At 44.3% G+C, this 21,050-nt stretch overlaps 1 protein-coding gene across 4 annotated transcripts in view; it reads left to right on the top strand.

Moving 5' to 3' along the window:
• Nucleotides 1-21,050, top strand: part of RBM26 (RNA binding motif protein 26) — a 999,243-nt gene that overhangs the window by 475,679 nt on the left and 502,514 nt on the right. For 2 of the 4 annotated variants that reach the window (XM_085622080.1, XM_085622079.1), the window contains exon 15: nt 12,907-12,975. The exons of the other annotated variants lie outside the window; for them this stretch is intronic. In XM_085622080.1, coding sequence (XP_085478206.1) covers nt 12,907-12,975 — 69 coding nt within the window. The remainder of the gene's footprint in view (nt 1-12,906; nt 12,976-21,050) is intronic. 4 annotated transcript variants of the gene reach the window in all.

The following is a 21,050-nucleotide window of genomic DNA, read 5'->3' as shown; positions in this document are numbered from 1 at the left end:
AGGGCAGCACAAGCGATACAACGGAAGGGGGAGCGGTCACTTCTGCTATTACACCATCCGTATCACAAGAATACCCACCACATTGGGGGGACGGTGGAAGAGACCTTGCCCAGCACTTACACCATGGGCAGAGCTGGACTAGGCCTTCGCTATGCCAGGAGGACGCTTGTGCTGTGGAGAGGGATCTCTCCTTTTTAGAATCAAAAGAATGGGAAATCATGCTTTCATCATATGGCAAAGACGCTCCCGACCACCCCAGGCCCTCACCGGTCCCTAACGAGAGGATGAAGGAGGACTTCAAACAGGAGACGGCATGGGCCACAGCTCTGGACATTTTACAAAGGTCAGCTGATGCCATGACTTACCAAGCCAATAAAATGGACATACAAATCAGCCTTTTGAACACACTGGCGGTGTATGTCGCTAACAAAGACAACAAAATCACAAATCTAAATAACTTGATTGGACGGGCCCAAGCGGATGCCGACCTCCCGCAACAAAGATGCGATTGCTCACCAATAATTGAGAAACTAAGCACGCTTCCAGAGATGATGGCAAAATTGATGGTGCACCTAAAAGAAGTTACAAATGCAAAGCCTCTCCTCCCAAGTATAAAAGATGGGTCACAAGCCCCGTCAACAAAGATAAGGTGGCGGCAAACTCAAGGGTTAGGGGGGCCAGAGCAGGGCCATGCCATCATCCCCGTAACATCGGCCACCGGCAACACTATGAACAACTTACAAAAATCCTCAGCCGCGGGCAAAGCAGAGCTCATCACATCATCCCAATTAGATCAGGTCATGGAAGATCCCAATGGCAAGGGGAAAAGACAAAGCGGAAAGGTCAGAACAAGATTCGCCGGTCTAAGCAAGATCTGAGTCTCTACCCACTGTTCAACACCTATAGACGAGCAGCCTCAACCGGGCACAAAGATCAAATAAGAACAGACGAGTCAACCAAGGAATCAGAGATCCAAACAACCTCATCTGGCAACGTCAAACATAACCAGATTGGCTCCTCATCCCTTGAGAAGGAAAAGGATGTTGCTGGGTTCGACCCTGAGCATACGAGAAAAGGGGGGAAAACAGAGCCAACTATTAACATTCAATTGGCATACTCGGACCCCAAGTCTACGTCAAGGGCAGAGGGCCAAAGGTGCACCAGGCTTATAGAGCTGCCTGGTAGCACCAAATTACCAAATCAGGCCCAAGCCAGTAGTTTGCATAAAGATCATTTGGGCAACTTTACCACACTTGCGCAGGGCAAGGGAGGCGAAGCGCTAATCAGCTGCGGCGCAAATCAAGAGTCAAAAGAGCCCTACAGTATTGAACATGTCGACTCCCACACCGGTGTACATAGTAATGAAGGAGGCAACCCTCGGACCCTTATCAGGAACTGTCCCAATGGACTGTACGCCAGGGCCGGAGACACTATCTGAGCCTCCTGAGGTCCTCTCTCATGGAGTTACAACGTTCACGCTTTCTTACCCAGAGTACAAGTCCAAAGGCAGTTGCGACATATTAAACCGTGGAAACCTCATGAAACTGATTGAAGCCATAGCCCTGTCGAATGCTGTAACATCACAAGACATCACTTAGATAGAATTTATTGCACCAGGCCAGGGTCAAACAAATGAAACCACGAAGGTCTCCTGGCACTCGATGGAGGCAATGAACAAAATCTTAAGGCACATGGAAACCTTAAAGCAGTGGGGCATCACCATACTCCCCGTCAGGGAACCAGGCTACCCACATGTTCTGCAGGAAACCCGAGCAATTGAGCGCCCAAGTGCAGGACAAAGAGCCGTCTACTCGGTCCTGAGGAGTGCCCGGGATAAAAGTCCCATCTCCGATTCGAAAGAAAAAATAGCAAGAGAGGGCCAACACATACTAAACAGGGGACTGGAACAGGCCTGCACATGGTCATGGTTGGCGGGATTATTAAACTCAACCCGGCTGCTACACTGACAAAACAACCACCAAAAGGTCCAAGAAGCCTGCCCACTAAGGATCTGCTCTTGGGACATAAATGGGCTATCAAACAAACTGGGGGACGGTGCCACGATCTCCTACCTATGGTCATTTGATATCATATTGCTACAAGAGACCTGGCTCGCGGAGCCGCAGCATCTGGAAGGGGTTAAAACTCACCACACTCCAGCATTGAAAACAAAATTCTCTGGACGAGGCAGCGGAGGTCTAGCCATCTACATAATCAACAAACAACACAATCACCTCATGGGACCTCGTAAGCTCTTCCCATTCTCTTCAGTCTGTGGGACTTTGTTTCAGTACCTACAAAGGCCAGCCCAGGACTATAATCTTATTGAATGTGTACATCCGCCCAAACTCCGCGTCCAGGCATACCCTCTCCGATGAGGTGATAGCGACGGTGCTGGGAACGAGATCTGGATATTCGAACACAGATATCATACTATCTGGAGACTTTAACATGTGGCTAATGTCCGACCTACCAAAAAATGAGGTAACCAAATCGCAGGAAAGCGACATGCCACCGCAGGACCACCCCGGATGGATCAAGGAGGACCCGAAGAGCTGCACCTTACAAGGAAACCTAGAACATCTTTGCCTTAGGGCCCTTAACGGGCATTTCTTTCCTGACAAGCCACCTGGCCTCTCATTTTTATCAAAAACTGGCGCATCCTTAATTGACTACACTTTCGTCGGCCTTCCCCTCTTGAATCAAATCTTCGGGTTTGGCAAAAGACTAGAAAGCGACCACAGCCCTCAAGAAATACTGCTTAGCACTAGGCTGGTACAACATGCTAAGGCAGGGGCACAAGCTTTCGAAAGCTTTACGATCAATTTAAAAAGTTTTAAGTGCTCGGTCAAAAACCTAAAGCAGGTAGCAATGGAGGCAAAATATATGATTGTGAACACCAGCATAACAACTGAAGATCAAGTTGCAAATTGGCCAAACTTCGTGAGGAAGCTGTCAGCCAAATACGTAAAACCAATAATGCAGGCAAAAGCGATCTGGACCCAACATTCGACTTCTTGTGATCCTGTGATACGATCGGCGAAAAGAAGCATGAAGCGGCTATGGCGGGAACTAAAAATAAAGCCAATAGACCCATCAACTATAACCAAACTGAGAGAAGCTCGATGACATTTAAAGACTGTAAAAAGAGAACATCGAAGGGCTCATTGGAACTCCTTTTGGGCCAAATTATACAACGACATAAGGACAAACAACTCTGCGAGGTTCTGGCGCACTATAAATAGTCTTGGAGGCTGTGTCCTGAAAGCTGCCTCGTCAAACATACTGGAGTCCGAGTGGTACTTATTTCTGTACAGTCACTTTAATGATCGACAAGACCTCACCTTTAATCAGGTTATTGGCATAGAGGGCAGCAATGCAGCAACAGTGGAAAACTCGCCTCCGGAGCACTTTCGCAAAGCACTAATTAGGGAAGAGCATCTCCATAAAGGCCCAGCAACCGCAAAGCATACAGACAGACAAAACTATGTCAACAGCATTGAGCACAGCACAGTCCCAGAGGACCAAAATGAAAAGCTGGTCAAAAAGGGTCTGAAAGATGGGGCCCCAGGACCAGGAGGCATTCCTCCAGCCTTGTTTGAGGAGGATCCGGCCTTCTGGGCCTCCAAGTTAGCTCCACTCTTCACTTCCATCTTAGAAAAGAACACCATTCCACCCTCTTGGCAAGGATCGATTCTCGTTCCAATTTTTAAAGGAGGGGACAAAAAATCTCCAGAAAATTAACGGTTAGTTGCCCTAATCGATAACGAGGCAAAGTACTTTGCAGGGATGCTGCTCAATTGACTTTGGGCATGGGCTGAGGAACGCTCAGTAATCCCTCCAAACCAAACTGGATTCACAAAAGACACTGGCACTACGGTTAATCTTATAGCTCTCTACTGCTTGATAGATGAGGCAGAGTCTAGGACCAGACCGTTCTACATGGGATTTATAGACTATAAATCGGCGTTCGATAAGGTCAACAGGGCCAAGCTATGGCAGAAGCTCTCCTTACTAAACATACCAAATGGACTACTAAGAGCAGTACAGCTACTGCATCAGGACACATGGGTCAGGATCAAAATTGATGACGGTTCCAGACAGTCGCGACCAATTTTAACAATGCAAGGACTCAAACAAGGATGTGTCTTGGCCCCCACACTTTTTAATTTATTTTTATCAGATTTCCCAGAAGCTCTAAACACAGTCAACTCGCATGCTCCCAAACTAGGCAGCCTACAGCTGTCAAACGTGTTATACGCCGATGATGTGGTCCTCCTAAGCAATACAAAGATAGGTTTACAAAGGCTCATGGATGCAACTGCCGCATACTCAATTAAGAATGCGCTTCAGATAAACAATAAGAAAACCAAAATCTTGGCGGTTCGTCCGGGAAGGCCCAAGAAGTTGGCATGGGTCTTAAATTCAGAAAGCATCATAAAAACCAATTGCCAAAAGTACTTAGGAGTCCTCTTCAACAACAACGGAAGATACAAAAGCCATTTGGGAAAGCAAAAAAAGAAAGGAACGGCGCTAGCATTTGCACTCGGCTCTATCCCAGGAAATTATTCGGCCCAACATTCGCTCAAACACTTCAGATGGCACAGGCAAAAATCCTCCCAACTTTAACATACGGAAACGAGGTGTTAAAAGGACCGGATAGCGGCCAATGTTAAAATCATTGCAAAAATCTTCAGAACAGTCTTCCAGCTACCATCAAATACGTCCCCGGCACAAATCAGGCTGGAATTCGGAATCTGCAAACAATCATTGGGCAGAATAATGACTTTTCTAGTGAGCTGCCACAAACTGAGGATGTCAAAGGAAGGCAGCCTAGCGCAACATCTATGGGCCAACCTGAACACAAAACGATGGCTAGCGGGGCATGGCTATTTGACAAGCGGGTTAAAAACATTAGGCCTGAGCGAAGTATGGGACCTACACGTTAGCCAAAATGAGTTCAAAAGGCTAGCAAAGATAAGCGCAAAAAAGCTCTCCTCTATGGAAGACAAGGCAAGTCTTGCAAGAAGAAGACACGGCTGGATGACCCTTATATCATATGAACAGTTGACACCTCAGAGCTATTTAGCTTCACCATTCAGCGCACACACTAAACTCTGCTTTTTAAAACTAAGATTAGTGGTGATATCCTTGTCCTGCCACCTTCCCAAATGGAAAAGAGATCATGCCCAGGAACCATGTCGGTTTTGCGGCTATCATAGGGAAGACATAATTCATGTTTTATGCTTGTGTCCAAGCCTCTTGAAGGAAAGGAGGTCCCTCCTACGGAGGGGCTGGAACAATAAGGAGGTCAGATCGTGTAGAGCTGCAGTATTGGCTTTTTTGATCCACGGAACACAAATTTAAACTGTGCACTGGTAAGGTTTATGGACCGTGCAGCAAAAAAATTGGGGGAGGGGATAAGTCGACAGCCACCTCAGGCAGTGACTCAGACTTCAGGATCTCTACAATAGCTGGACAAGCTTCCTTGCGGGCATTTAGACGCATGAAAATCTGTTGGAAACATCAAAGCAAAACTGCTACCAAAAAATGGATTGGTGTATAGGCTGGCTACTTCTGGGACGTAATATACAATCTCACGACCACAAATGACCCTAAGGGATCATCATCACAGGCATTTGTGGGTAGTGTACCTACAAGAGAGTTCGTTCATGTGGGGGCCTGGGCGCTTTTTTACAGGAATCGGGGTTCAAATTGATAAAACTCAACGTGTTACATTTTATCTTTTGTACTTGCAAAGGTTTTTTCTTTTTTTTAAAGCATGCAATAAAGTTATTATTATTATTATAGGCACCAAGATTAGTGCACTTTGCTGGAGTAATCATTTTATATCCATTTATAATTTTCTAGAGGATGAAAAGTTCAATTTATAATCTAAAACCAATCCAGTCAGGCCAAACTAAATAAAGTGGAGGTAGCTAAAAGAATTGCCCGTAAATAAAAGCTCCATTGCTGGATGAAGTTCCAATGGACCTCTATAAAGCAACCACGAGTTGTGGGCCCCTCTTTAAACTGATGTAGTTATCTAAACATGCAAGGCAGGACTCCCACATACCTAATAGTCAGCGACTATTGTGGTAATATTGAAAAAGGGAAACTCCGCTGTTAAAATTATAGAGAAAGAGATTTGTGACCTAGATAGAAGACTGCAGTGTTCTCTCCGAGGTGCAGTATTGGTTTGGATCAGGGCATGGGACAATTGAACAAATGTTTAAACCTTCATTTCATAATGTCTAAATATATAATAGCCAAATCCAGTTCAATCCATGTGTCATTTATTGATTAATCATGTGGCTTTGATAGTGTTAATAAATCTAAAATATGGGCACTGATATACACTGTGGGTACAGATGAAAGATTGGTGCATTTTGTGCAAGCCTTATATTTGGATCTGATATCTGCTGTAGGATTTGAAGAAAATGGTGAACACACTGACACGTTTGGATTGGTTCAAGGGGTGCGCCAAGGATGTCGCTTGGCTCCAATGTTATTATTATACATTAATGGTTTAGGCCCCTTTTTAACTACCAGGGGACTGGATCTGCCTAGTATAAGAAGAAACTAGTGCCTGTTCTTTTATATGCAACTGATGCAGTTTTATTGTCATATTCCCCGAATGGTCTAAACAAGTTGATAGACTTAGGTCTCTCGAAGATATTAAAACACTGTTTTATTTATTAAAGGGAAGGCTATTGAGAAGGTTAACATCTTCCCTTATGTAGGGGTAGCATTTGATTCTGTTAATTCTAGGGCCCTTACCTACCAAGTTGACACTTGGGTTTCTCTCAATCCCTGGGTTCCCTGTTTAAAGGGGTGGCAAACTTAGAAGACAGCTGCTAGAAATCTGCAATAGGCAATGTCTCTGTCTTAACTTATGATGCAGGCATATTGGGTCATGTACAAGTAAAAATCCTGCAGTTGGAAGAAAACCGTATGTGCCGTTGACTATTGTAGCTTACACTGTGTAGCCCGGATTTCATTTTTGCTTGAAAAGCTAGGAATAGATAAAGTTGAAAATAATGTTAAACTAGCTCCTTTTTTTCTATGGTTATCTATATGGCGGAGTGAACATACCTCACTTAATAAGGATGTACTTGAAGACTGCCTATCCTTTGATCATAAAGCCAAAATACCTTTGCTCCACTATATCAGCATGACCACAAAAAATTCAGTAGCCTGTCCATTTTAACCTCATCTTCTGAAATGTCTGTTAAAGATGAGGTCTGGATCAAACAGGTCTTATGGAGGCCAGACGGAGGGAGAGACTGGCTATAGAATTGCAGATCCCTTTGATTAAGTAATATGTGACAAGCAGAATACCTTGGTATGGTGCTATATTTTGATTTACTAATCCACCCCTGGAAGAGTATGCTGCTCATCAGATTTAGACTGGGGTACATGAGATGACAGTTGCGTTTTCCATTGGGGAATTTTAAGACCAAAACTATGTTCCCCTGCAATATGAGCTCACCACAAACTTTATTGCACTTCATTTTATTTTTTGTGGTCTTTTCATGTCATTCACACGTTCACCTAGTACCCCTTATGAAGTGGCAGGGCATCTGAGGAGATGTAGAATAGTTCTGACATTTCTACAGTCTCTGTTCTCATATGAGTATGTTTTAATGTGTGTAATTAAAGCTGCGTTCATCATTGCAAGAGCTCGTTATTTTATTAATTTGTTGTGGATTTTAGTGGCATTTTAAATGCAGATAATTTAACAGGTTTATATTTTGTTTCGTATGGGGATTTGTAAGAATGTGATTTTAAACAATATCAAGCATTAATTTATGATAAATGTGCAATAATAGTGAGCTAATTAAGAAGGGTTTGTTTTATATTTTCCTGTTTTGAAGATTGTTTGAATAAGTGGTTTATTTTTCTTATTGCGCTTTTATGGTTCTAACAAATCAGTACTAAATCAGTTATTGAGTCTTTATTTCAAAAACCTTTATTCCCTTCTAAGTGCTTCCCATTTGTTTCCTTTAAATTAAGCCTGACTGTTCTGTCACGGCTACCCAGGACTGAGCTATGGTTTACTTTAAAGTAATCTAACTGGACCTGTTAAAGAATAGTGACATGATTAAATGATGAGGTCTCCCAACCACCCCAAATGTTTTCCATTTTCTCACAATCATCTGTATGTAAGCATAATAGAACTTCAGTGCCTCCCTTCCACTTGAAGCCTTTACCAGCATGCCGCACGGATCCACTACATAGAAAACTCCAACAGGTTTGAGAGAAGGCATATGTTTGCTTAGTGTCCCTCCTGCTGAGGAAAGTGGAAGACAAGACCCCATTTGTTCGAACACGGGCCCTTGAGCTTGTAAAGCAAAGGGGGGCCTAAAGTTACTTTTTTCCTAGACCTGCCTCAAAAAAGATCACCCTCAGAGAATTGAACGCCTTTTCAAAGTTGATCAGTGTCCATACACAGGAGCCCAAAAATGTGTGCAAGCACTGTCTGTACCTGAACTAGTGTCTCGTGCTCCTTCCTGGCATGAAACTATGTTAATACTGGTGAACAGTGTGCTAAACTTCTCTACCAGGTGAATAACTAGAGCCTTGGCCAGAATCGCCGTATTTGCATTAATCCGAGAAATTAAGAGGAATAATGTGAGTCGTTGAAGAGGTTTCCTCCGTTTAAGGAAGCCAAGAGCATAGTTGGCTCAAGGTTTTCCACTATGGAATCCACTGGTTTGTCTTCTTAAGTCATATCCTTGAGGTGGGGGGCGGGGGGCAAGAGCGAAGCAAAGTATTTGAAGCACTCCATAGAGAATCTGTTGGGGCTAGGTTTCTTCGCCAAGTTCATATCTTTTAGAGATTTAAGAGCATTTTGGTAAGCAGCAGTTTCAGAGTTGCACGATTCTTTGGGTGTAATGCCTCGTTTGGGAAGTTCTGCATGAGATGTAAAGCTAGTTCCTGAGCCAATAGAGGACCTATTTCATAAAGGGTGCTATAATACACTGCCAATATTGCAGCATTTTCTGAAGCATCGGATACCAGCACTGCAACAGGGCTCTGAGTAATTAGGATTGTTCTAGGAAGAGCCTCCTTGTTAGCTGGCTAGTACAGAAGCTTGCCATACTTAACCCCGGTCCCATATATCTAACTTTGAGAAGCCATCTTTGTCAGTTTTGCAGCATCTAGGGTGATCTGGCATAAGAGTTCCACCTGACTAAAATTGTCATAGAAGGGTGACCTCACCAGTGGAGACCAAATCCCTCCCTAGCTTAGTATCCTATCCCACCCCCGTCCAACCCATAATAATAAAGCAGATTAGGAACCGCCAGCCCTCCGCGATCTTGTAGGAGGGTCAAAAATTTCAGAGAACGCCTGACCTTCTTATAGTGCCAGATAAATTGGGGAAATATTCTGTCTAATTTCCTAAAAAAAAAAAAATTGTTTCTTTGCTCTAGCGGAATACAATGCAATAAATATAACGTTTTGGGGAACATCGTAATTTTTAGCACATTGCACCTTCCTATTAGTATTCTCTTCTTTTCCCGGTTACAGAGGAAAGACTTTACTTTACCTGAATTACCACTTTAAAGGCTTCCTAAAGTATACAGGCAAACAAAATGGAGCCCATATTTAGCTGAAAATACGTTTGGACTTCTTCCAGTAGGTACTCCATGAAATCCTCATTGACTAGCCATCATGCTTTGCTCTTGCTCTGCCTAGGTGTATACGAATAATGGAATGGTCGGAATCCTTTGTGGAAGGATATGTGACTCACTAACTGAAGACAGGTTGGCTGTCGGGAGGAAGAAATAGTTTAATCTTAAAAGTTGATTGAAGGAAGCAGAGTAATTCTTATAGGATCCCCCATAAGTGCCACATATGCTAGATGTCGTACAGTCCTAGAGCAGTCGTCCAGTCTGCAGGCGTGTAGTCTTTTGGCCCCAGCAGAGCGTCATCATGGGTGTCCAGCTTCCTATGCATTAGTGTCCAGTTCCCCATCTATTACCACATTGAAATATGGCCCTATGACTGTCACACCGTGGGAGTTTGACCAAATTATTATCTCGCACACAACACGTCAAAGAATTGGGTGTGGGAGAGGTAGACACTTTTGAAGGTCTAAGGGTGATCCTCTAGTTTGCGGGTAAATGGAGAATGAGTGGGGAGGAGAGAGCAGCACTTTATCCATCGCAGCGCAATCAGTGAATCAGACCATGCTAAGTCTATGGGCAAGGCTGAAGCAATAGTTAGAGGGTTGGTGGATGGTAACCAAAAGAACCTATGCAACCTCCCGCCTCCTTTTGTGGTATAATCATTTTGGTGACCATTTTCTTCACGTGACTCCAAATGGTATGTCATTACCTCTAAGTAATGGACTCAGTAATAGGTATAGACTGCTCCCCTAAATAGTTAACTATGTAGAAAATGACATACCTTTGTTAGCTACAGAAAGTATCAAGTCATGAATAATTTCCTTTGGAAGCACTGGTCATCCACCAGCTCTACATACAGACACCCGCACAGCAGGCACTCGTACCTCAATCTTGACTTAGTCAAATACTACAAGGTTAACTAGATGTGTGTCACAGACTTTTTAATAAAAATTATCCATATGTCCTATATCATTACAATTTTTCAAAAGCTTAAAATCCATTCAATAAAAAGGTTAGACAAAGGTTTTCTTTAAAAATACATTAAACGCGCACAGACAATAATTTAAAAGAGAAAACATACAAGACAATGACAAATGTCATTGGTTTGAGCTAGTTTGTAGGAGTCAATCAAATAAACACATGATGACAAACAACTCCTTTTCTAATGTGTTCATCTGTTTCAAATTCAGCACGGCATGGGGGTCAGTGCGTTTTGGTGGATAAGGTCATTTGTGACCACCTTCTTCAAGACAACAAAAATAGAACCCTCAACTGAATGTCAATAATATAAAAAATCCTGCAGAAAAAACATATAAAGATATAAAAATGCATGAAGCACCATCATAACATATCAATCACAAATGTAATCACTATGTCTAATGTACAGGGATCATAAAATTATTTCCACCATACAGATGGTAAGAAAGTTGTATTGGTCTAGTTAAGCAAATTGCACCATACTACACTCAGGACAAGGGGTTTACCAAGTTGCACACCACACTCAAGTGTCATTCTTTCTACCACTTCTTTAATTAACCTCGCATTTCGTAAATAAGAGTTTCAACATGCTTAGAACCCATTCTCTGGAGGTAACTAAATATTTTGACTCACCAGAAAAGACAAACTACGTGGGTCAAAAAATAAGAAATATTACCTCAATCACAGCGCGAGCAGCAGATGGACACTAATTAAATTAATCTGTACTTCCTCCATATGCTCACATACATAAGGAAGTGAAGCCTCGCAATTTCTGCCGAATTAGAAGGCAGCAAAGAGTGGTAATTATGTCAATTAATGGCAAGCAATGTGTGGACTAAAAGCCCCTTTTAGAGTTGTTTGACACAAGATTGTCGCCGTAGCAACAGCGCATGCGCGCTGCATGCAGGGATGGCCTAAAAAGCAGCACACTTTAGAACCAGTACCTGTTGGGGTTTTACTTTGCCAATGCCTTTTCCTTTACATTTATTATCCTTGTTTTATTTTTGGGTGTTTAAATGGTATCTTCTAGAAGCAGTAATTCAAAGTCAAAAATACATTTTGTTTGCCCCAAGAAAAAACATATTGTACATTAAACTGGGAAAAAATAATAAGATTTCTATGCCTGCTTAACGTATTCATGCCTACTATGATACATTTGTACTTTTATGTTAATTATGTGTGACTGTTAATTATTTTTTACATATAAAATATTTCAGGCATAAGGCTGCTATCTTTAGGCAGCAGCATGTTATCTTTTTTCCTAACATTTTTGTGGCAGATGATTACAATACATTGATTTAAAAGAATGGCGGCCACCCAGTTTGCCAAGGACAAACCGGTTGGCTTTGCTAATGCTTTTTCCCTGGTGGATTTTAGTGCCAGCTCAACATGTTATATACCTCAAAACTACATGAACCCGCAAGCAAAGGGGCACATGTATTCACTCAAATGCAAAGTATGCAGTGCTAGTTCTCTCTCACCATGGAAATGTCCTCCTCACAGAACCAATGGGTAGTGGGTGAGGAATGTAGAAGTTACAAGCATAATTGGACCGGGTGGAGATTATGCTGCAGTTCCATCATGCACTTTAAAATCTTGAAATTATTCCACATAAATCTGTTTCTATACTATACTACTAGCTATGATCTCCTAGGAGCACGTGATATCCTCAGCGTTCTGTAGGCAGTGTACGTGACGTACATGTTTTCATTAAGTTACCCCACTGTGCAAATCATGGTTTGCTTGTTTTTCTTTACAAATCAAGCATGTAATGAGTTTTGTACATGATGTACACGTTTTATTAAGTTACCCCACTGTACAAATCTTGGTTTGCTTGGTTTTCTTTACAAATCAAGAATTGTAATGAGTTTTTAAATCAACATGCTCTACTTTGCCAGTAAATCTCAAAATGCACTTCTTTCTCTCATTAAATAATGATCCACCAAAAAACATCAAAATGCAGCAAATGTTACCTTTATGTAAACGTGTGGAACCAGCTTTTTAAATTTGTGGTGAAATGCTAAGGGTGTAGGTACACAGAAGAGGGCAAGATGGAGAGAGGCCGAATGGACAGCTCCAGAATGTGATTGGTGTTATACAAGTAATTCAGATTTTTAAGTGATTTTTCTCTTTGTATACTGGAGAATGTCCTTTTCTTCAGAGTTCATCGAATAAACCAGTGCCCTCTGCACACCCAGGGCCATGTGACCCATTTCATATTGAACACATCACGTTTACACCTAAATGCTTACTTTTCTAAAAGCACATTCTTAATTTCTTTACTACTTTTTAGAGCGATACTAAATTATCTATAAAGGATAGACTGGGTTTTGTGTCAAAACCGACTGCAGCCTCAGAAAAGGTAAGATAAAAGGCTTTGGTGTTAATTTGATTTGTGGTTTGATTATCTACAGATTGTTTTCTTTCCTTTATAAAGGACATTTTGAATGGTGTGATCTCTAGGATCTTCAGACTACATATTTTCATAAGGAAAAAGGCCAGTTTTCAAGCTTCAGCCATAATGACTCCATTGGAAACATTTTCTTGGCTTCAGAATCACTGGAAAAGTATTAGCTTCACTGCATTTTGAAATATTTTAATATGTCTCGGTAAGGAAAAGATTTTCAAAGTGCAGTGAGTTAGCTGCACCAGAGTCCCTCCTCTCTGTTTACAGTGATATCTTCAACACGTTTCTAGCAAGCCATACCAGGAACACTGAACAGTTGTGGCTGAGAGAATGTGGTGATAGTAATTTTATCTCCACATAATACTTGTGTGTGCAGTTTCTTTTAGTTCATAGTGTTAGTCTTTTTTGATGCCACCTCAAGGCACAAATACAGTAGCCAAGGATGCCTTCACCCCTTTCCCCATTTGTAGAAGTATGTTTCAAGAACCCTGCCTTCCCCTTGGTTGAATCCTACAAAGTAACTAGTTAACTGTACAGATTAGTTTTGAATGTACTATTTATCAGGGTACTGTTGCCAATCTAAAGTTTGTGTAGTTTTGAAAATTATAGTTGTTTAACTTTTGTACAGCACCATGAAATGTGGAATTCTATGCTAATTATTTTCAGAAACCTACAATTCTGCACTTGTTTTAGGAATTTGGGTCCTATATTTTTGCATGGACAGACACGTTGAGTGGAGCCATTTTTAATTGTTGATTTTATTTGCACAGACATTTCCTTTATGTTGGAAAATTCAAACAAATGTTAACCCTATTAAGTTAATTTTCAGAGATGGCTTTTTCGTTTAAAAGTACAGACTACTCAATTAGTCATGGTACATGGTTGAAGACTGTGATCTGATAATGGTTAACCTTTGTGCTTGTATTGGGATTCTGGGTACACTGGTGTTAACCCAAGAATGTTCTCTGGTCTGACGGGTTCTTACGGCAGGGGTGTTGTGTTTAAATTATAGTCTGTGCACAGTGACTGCAGCCAGGTCCATTAGTGTGAGAAAGTACCTGTTTTGACCTGGTTAGCCCCCAACGTTTTTTGGCTGGAAAATGATGTGGTTTTGATTGAAAGTGCACAGGGTCCCTGCCAACCAGGTCCCCTGTGCCAGAGCCCCTTCCCTAAAAACTGTATCACGGTTGGCTACTTCAGTCCCCCTTTAAGTCTCTAGTAAGTGGTACAATGGTACCTAGGACATTGTGACTGAAGAGGGTCCCCTAGGGACCCCTCGCCAAGGCCATGCCAACTGCCACTGCATCCTGCATGCCTTGGTGCAGAATAAAACAACAAAGTTGACATGGCGCACTGCCTGCGTGCCATGCCAAGCAGCACTGCCTAAGCCTAGGTATAGGTAAGTCACCCTTCTAGCAGGTCTTAAAAGCCCTATATCAGGGTGCACTATATGTGTATGCCCCTACAATATTTAAGTCTATTCCCAATATTGTAAGTGCCAGTGAAGCCATAGATAGTACATGGGCTGGGAACTCGACAACTCAAGTTCCCTAGCACCATGATGGCTTTACTGAACCCAGGAGTGTTTGGTACCAAACTCCTCCTCTCAACCCACACTGATGCCAGTGTTGGATTTATTGTAACATATACCCAGAGGGCACCTCAGAAGTGCCCCCTGAAAACCTTCCAACCCTGGTGTGGTCTCTGATTGGCTTTAGGCAGCTTGCCTCCACCAGACATGTTTCTGGACTGCTGGGTTGAGAGCCCCTTTTCTCTAAGGCCAGTAACCAAGCCTATCCTGGGCAGAGGCGTCAGTCCTCCTCCTCCTCTCAGGATGAGCACAGTGCTCGAGAGGGATGCTTCAAAGGCCTTGTCGCTTTTGTAATGTGACCCCAGCCTCTGCTGCTAGCAGCAGATGGCAGCCCTGGGTTCAAACCCCCACTTTTGATGGGAGAACCGTCGGGAAAACCGAAGTGAGAACAGGAGATGTGCTCCCTTTCACCAACTCCACCCCTCAGGTGCTGGAGGCAACGGCAAACACATTTTTCAGTGCCTACCATCTTGAAGATGATGGGACCTTTCCAATCTGGGCTAGAGCTATGCCCCCTCCCACAGGATGGTGGCATAATAGTAGTTTTGCTGCATGAATCCTTTTCTAGATTCACATGCTGTGCATCATTCCGCCATCTAGTGGTTGGGTCCTGAATTGTCTGTTTTTTATTTCTTGTTTTGGTTGCTGTCGAGCACCATTTGGTGGCAGGTACGTCCCCTGTGTGACGTCGGACGGTATCCTGGAGGTCGACGTGCGTGGTGGCCATCTTCAGATTCTTTTTTTCGCTGTTGGTTCTGGCAGCAAGACGGGAAGCTCCGAATTTTTTTTTGAATTTTCCCCAAAAACTTAGAAAAAGACGATTAACGAAGAAAATCATCGATCATAGACGTCAATGAAGAAATAGCATCCATCATCAACGTCAACGAAGAAATATCATCCATCATCGTCGTGAGCAAGGCCGAACCAGAGGACCACTCCAGTTCACAAATGGTGAGGTAGGGGCCATGGAGAATACCCCCTTCAAATGCGGCCCCGAGTTCCACCATAAGTACGCTCAATGCGACCCACACAACATCTGCAACCTCTGCCTGCCCGAAGACCACAAGGACTGTGATGCCTGTGTAGCGTTCCTACCAAAAATGCTAAGGATACGTCGAAGTCAAAGACAGGCCCACTTCGCCACAATGTCGCAGACATTGAAGAAAACCTCAACGAGAGACCTGGGTTTCTCGAGCGACTAGGAGGAACATGGAGAACCAGTGGAGTCGACGCACGAGGGATCGGACCTCTAGGTCCTAGAGGGGGACTCCGAAAAAACCCACGCCAAGAAAAAGGCTAAGGATCCGTAAAAGTCGACAAAGAAGGGAAGACACAATAAAGATCCGTCGGAACCAAAGGGCCACGAACATAAGGCGCACAAGGCAGCCCGACGCCGAGCAAAAAGGCGATCAAAGGTCAGCCGCGATTGAAAGAACCCCACAGAAACCAACCGAAGGTTACCAAGGAGGGAAAATTGCTGAAGACACCGAAACAAAGGGTCGACACCGATTCCACAAAAAAGGGCACTACACCGCCGAAGACTAACGTCGACATAGGGAAGAAAATAAAATCTCCGGCCACCGACGCCGAGAGGGCTCTCGAGGTCAAAAATAAAAGGAGAAGACTCTAGGAAGAAATGGCAGTGCTCCTACAAAAGAAGGACTTCGATGCAGTCTGAAGGATTTTCGAATCCCGAAAACACCGGCGGCCGAACCAGAGAACGTCCACGCCGAAGAGGCAGAAGACGCTGAAAGAGAGGAAGAAGGGATCTTCGACTTTGAACCCGAGGAATACGGAGACATACCTGGAGAGGAGGAAAACTCTGAGAATTTCGAGGAAGAGTGGAACGACCTCGACACTGAGAGCCCGGAAGAAGAGATTCGCAGCTACACTTCAAAAGCTTCACCTCCAGATGACCTCGCTTTCTACACTCATATTGTCAAAAGGGCAGCGAATCAATTTGGAGTGCCCTTAGAGGAGGAAATGGGGGACACATGTTTCTTGCTAGAAACACTGGCACCAGCTTCAAGAGGAACACAATACCTGCCTATGCTGCCAAGTATCCTGAACCAAGGCAAAGAAGCATTCAAAGAACCAGCTTCAAACAAGGGGGTAACCCCCAGAGTAGAGAGTACAAACCCTCCTCAAAAGACCCAGAATATATTCAGAGAAGTATAGTACCTGACTCTATTATTGTCACCACAGCCAGGAAGAGAGCTAGTGAATTCTCCAACACAGGGCCACCACCTGAGAAGGAAAGTAAGAGGATAGACATGGTGGAAAGGAGAATGGAGAAAGAGGCAGCAACACAGTGGCGCATTGCCAACTCTAATGCCCTGTTAAACAGATATGGCCACCAAAAGTCGGATGAAATAGGAGAGTTGCTGCACAAACTCCCAGAGGAAGACAAAGAGGGCAAAAACGATTGTCCAAGAAGGTAAAAATGTGGCTAACACCTGCCTAAAGTCAGACCTAGATGCAGCAGATAGTGCAAGCAGGCAAAGGTGCACAGAAACCATCCTCCGAAGGCATGCCTGGCTCAGAATTTCTGACTTTAAACAAGAGGTTCAGACATCAGTTATCAATAGACCATTCAACAGAGAAGCTCTGTTTGGCAAGGAAGTGGATGAATTCCTTCAGCAAATTAAAAAAAGACAATGAAAAGCAAGGGCAATGGGGGCCCTACAGCAAAGAGGTTCTTTTAAAAGAGGAGGCTTTGCTAACAAAAAAGACCACAGGTAGAGGCAGCTTTGGTCAAGGACAGCAGATGCCACAACAATCTCAGGGACAGAACGCAGACCAACAGATGGGTCAACAGTCTAGCTACCAAGTTTGGAAACAACAGCAAAAGCAGCCCTTTCGAGGAAGAGGGAATGGCAGAGGAAGAGGCCAATCCTCTAGAGGAAGAGGAAACCGGGCTAACTGACTTTCTCACGGAAAAGGACCCACACAAGACACCAGTGGGGGGGAAGAATATTCTTTTTCCACACACAATGGAAAAGGATCACAACAGACAGTTGGATATTACATTTGGTACTATACGGATATTGCAGAGCTCACAAAGACACCACCTGCAAATCCACCCAAAACAAGAAAATTAACCAGATCAGAACCAACACTGCTCAACACAGAAATCAAAGAACTATACCAAAAACAGGCAATAGAAAAGGTACTAACACATGAGTGGTACAAAGGAAACTACTCTCCATGCTTTCTTGTACCCAAACACGACCAGACTCTAAGGCCAATACTTAAAGATTTGTAAACAAGTTCATACTAACACAACACTTCAAGATGTGTACCCTTCAAGAAATAATCCCACAAATTCAAAAGGGGGATTACTTGGCAACAATAAACTTCAAGGACGCCAACATACATATCCATATGAACAAAAGGCACAGAAAGTACCTAAGATTCTTACACAATGGAACACACTACCAATTCAAGGTACTCCCGATCGGCATAAAATCTGCTCCATGGGTGTTCACAAAGTGTCTAGCCGCAGTGGCGGCACACCTGAGAAGAGAGAAAATCCACGTCTACCCCTACTTAGACGACTGTCTAATAAGGGGACACATGGAACAAACATGTCACAATCATGTTCAAAAAATAATTCAAATGCTTCAAATCCTGGGTTTCTCAATTAACCACAAAAAATCTTTCTTCAACACCAGAAAGCGAAAAAACCTTCCTGGGAGCTAGACTGAACACAACAAACGCAAAGGCTTATTCCACACAAGCCAGAATACAAGCTATCCATCACGAAACAGCCCTCCACCAGAAGGGTCAGTCTATGACAGTGAGGAAAGTAATTAAACTAATGGGCATGAAGGCATCCTGTATCCCACTCATCTCTCATGCTCGCCTACACGTGTGTTTATTTCAAGAATGGCTCACCAACAGCTGGTCACAAGCCACAGGAAGTTGGGAGGATATAGTGGTTGTTACATAAAGGGTGCAAGCAGAGATACAATGGTGGGCATCCAACAACATAGCACAGGGGAGACATTTCAGGGACCCAACTCCATCTGTGACAGTCACCACGGATGCATCCCTCAACGGGTGGGGTGCACATTTCAACCAGCTGAAAGTTCATGGTCAGTGGAGCGAACAGGATTTCACAAAACCTATCAATTGTTTGGGGAGGAAAACAGTTTTTCTGGCACTCAAAGCATTCCAGAAACATATTCAGGGGAAAACCATCTTAATACAAACAGACAATACAACTACAATGTTCAACCTGAACAAACATGGGGGAACAAGGTCCTTTCCCCTGAGCAAACTTGCAGAGGAAATCTGGCTTTGGGCGATACCCCCAAAAAAAATCAATCTACAGACAGTACACCTGGCAGGGGTAGACAACATTACAGCAGACCAACTGAGCAGACAAAACAACTGCTCCCACAAATGGGAGTTGAAACAGACAACAGTACAGTATCTTGTCGATGTGTCAGAACGAGTAAGACAAATCACTTGTTCCCTGGAACCAATTCCAATTTATTTTGTAGTGCTTCGAAACAAAAGAAGAACAATTATAGCCAACACGTGTTTCGCCCCCTTACACTGGCCATCTGGCCTGGGGCTTCCTCAGGGCGTTGGGAAAAGTAAACATTCATAACCGACACTATGAATATTGCAGGGTGCTGCCCAGAAACATCTTACCCCCAAAAGATTGGCAGCGAGTACCTGCGGCTTCTGGGTACGGTGATCGGCCTCTCCATTCTGCGGCATTTCGCCAGGATCGCGGCGGCCAGGTCTGCGACTTCTCGAGAGGGCTCACTTCTTCAGACGCTGTCGGCTAGCGAGGAGGGCTCAGCGGACTCCGCGGTGACTGCCGGACGCGTGGAGATGGGTCCTAAGGCCGCTGCGGGGGCCAGGGCTAAAACTGTCAAGCAGACCCCGGGGATTCAAGCGGGAGAGGTCGCGGCGGAGGCTCCGCTGAGCGCACTACAATCCTGTGCTCTGACCCAGCGGCAAGGAGGACGACGCGGGACGCTGACTGCCCGGATCCGGAAAAAAGAGGAAGAGGCAGGTCATCACAGAGAGGTCGCCCGGCCAGCCCTACGGTTGTGGACCTGCTGAGAGGTCCTGTCGGGAGAGCAGGTCCGGGTCGCGAAGGGAAGCTCAGGGCAATGGTCCGCTCTGAAGTAAGTCCAGATACACCATCGAGCACACTATACGAAGAACCTGCTGGAAACGACTCACTCCCTCGAGAGCTGCTTGCACCGGGGGATGGAACTCTGGGATCGCAGAGGGGATCGAGCGAGACGGCAAAAGGACATGGACTAGTCAGCGAGACAGTTAACATTGAAGGTAGGCCTGGGGGCTCTATATCTCAAACTCTGATGCCGAGTCTTAAGGGGGGGCTGGAAAAAATACCGATTCTGGCCTCAATAGCGGTGACCTACCCAGAGGGTAGTGGTAATACTGGCAATGTGGGAAAAATAGTCATTGATGGTGGGGACTCTGGGGGCCATATCGACAATTACAACAATCTGTGCTCCCAGGAGCAGGAGCAACTTTCCAATGCTAATCTCGATCTAGTCGCCACTAAGCATGCTCTTGAAATCGATGTAAATGCCAGTAGCAATATCGACTGCGAATATCAAACAGAGCCTGACGAGGAACCCAGCGATTTTTCTTTTTTTCTCTGATGGTGATGAGTGGACTGAGGGATCATCTGGTGACAAAGACTTAAGCTATAGTGAGGAGGAAGGGACAGTTGGTCCCAAATGTAAAACTGTTGAGAAAAAAAAAGGAAGAGTGGCGGCAAGGAGCTTGCCTGGGACTACACTCCAACAAACCAACTGTCTAACCCTAAGCTCGGCTCCCAACCGGCCCCTGCTGTATCTGAGCCAACCCCTCCAACTCTAGAGACTATTTTTCAGGCTATCTCCATGCATCGTGAGGAAACTCGCCAAGATAGTCGCAAGGCTCAGTTGGCCATGCGTAAAATGCAGGGAGTCGTTCGAAAACTTACGAAAACCTGCAGCTCATTTGGGGAACGCCTAACAGACCTTGAATCTAGGATAGTCACCACGGAATCTGACGCTGCCTCAATTCAAGCGATGGTGGAATCTCACGAGGCACAGTTAGTGGATGTTAGATGGAAACTGGAGGAGTTCGAAAATTTCCAACGGAGATCTAATCTGCGGATTCTTGGGATTCCCGAGGGGATCGAGGGAGCGAATATGCGCTCTTTTGTGGTTGACCTGTTGCGAGACTCTCTACCTGAGCTTACCGGCTGGAACTGGGCTCTCGAGATCCAGCGTGCTCATCGGGTCCCCTTTGCCCAGAAACTGCCTATAAAGACAGGAGCTTTACCCCGAGCCATCCTAGTCTATTTCGGCAATTTTCTGTTACGCCAGGCAGTGTTCGAAAAAGCGCGGCCTGACTCTAAAAGATCCCGCAACGAGATCTCTTATTTCGTCCACCCGGA

Source organism: Triturus cristatus, chromosome 8 (assembly GCF_964204655.1).
Source record: "Triturus cristatus chromosome 8, aTriCri1.1, whole genome shotgun sequence".
NCBI lineage: Eukaryota > Metazoa > Chordata > Amphibia > Caudata > Salamandridae > Triturus > Triturus cristatus.
The sequence above is the reverse complement of the archived record's forward strand: the minus strand, read 5'-3'. Positions and strand labels throughout refer to the sequence as shown.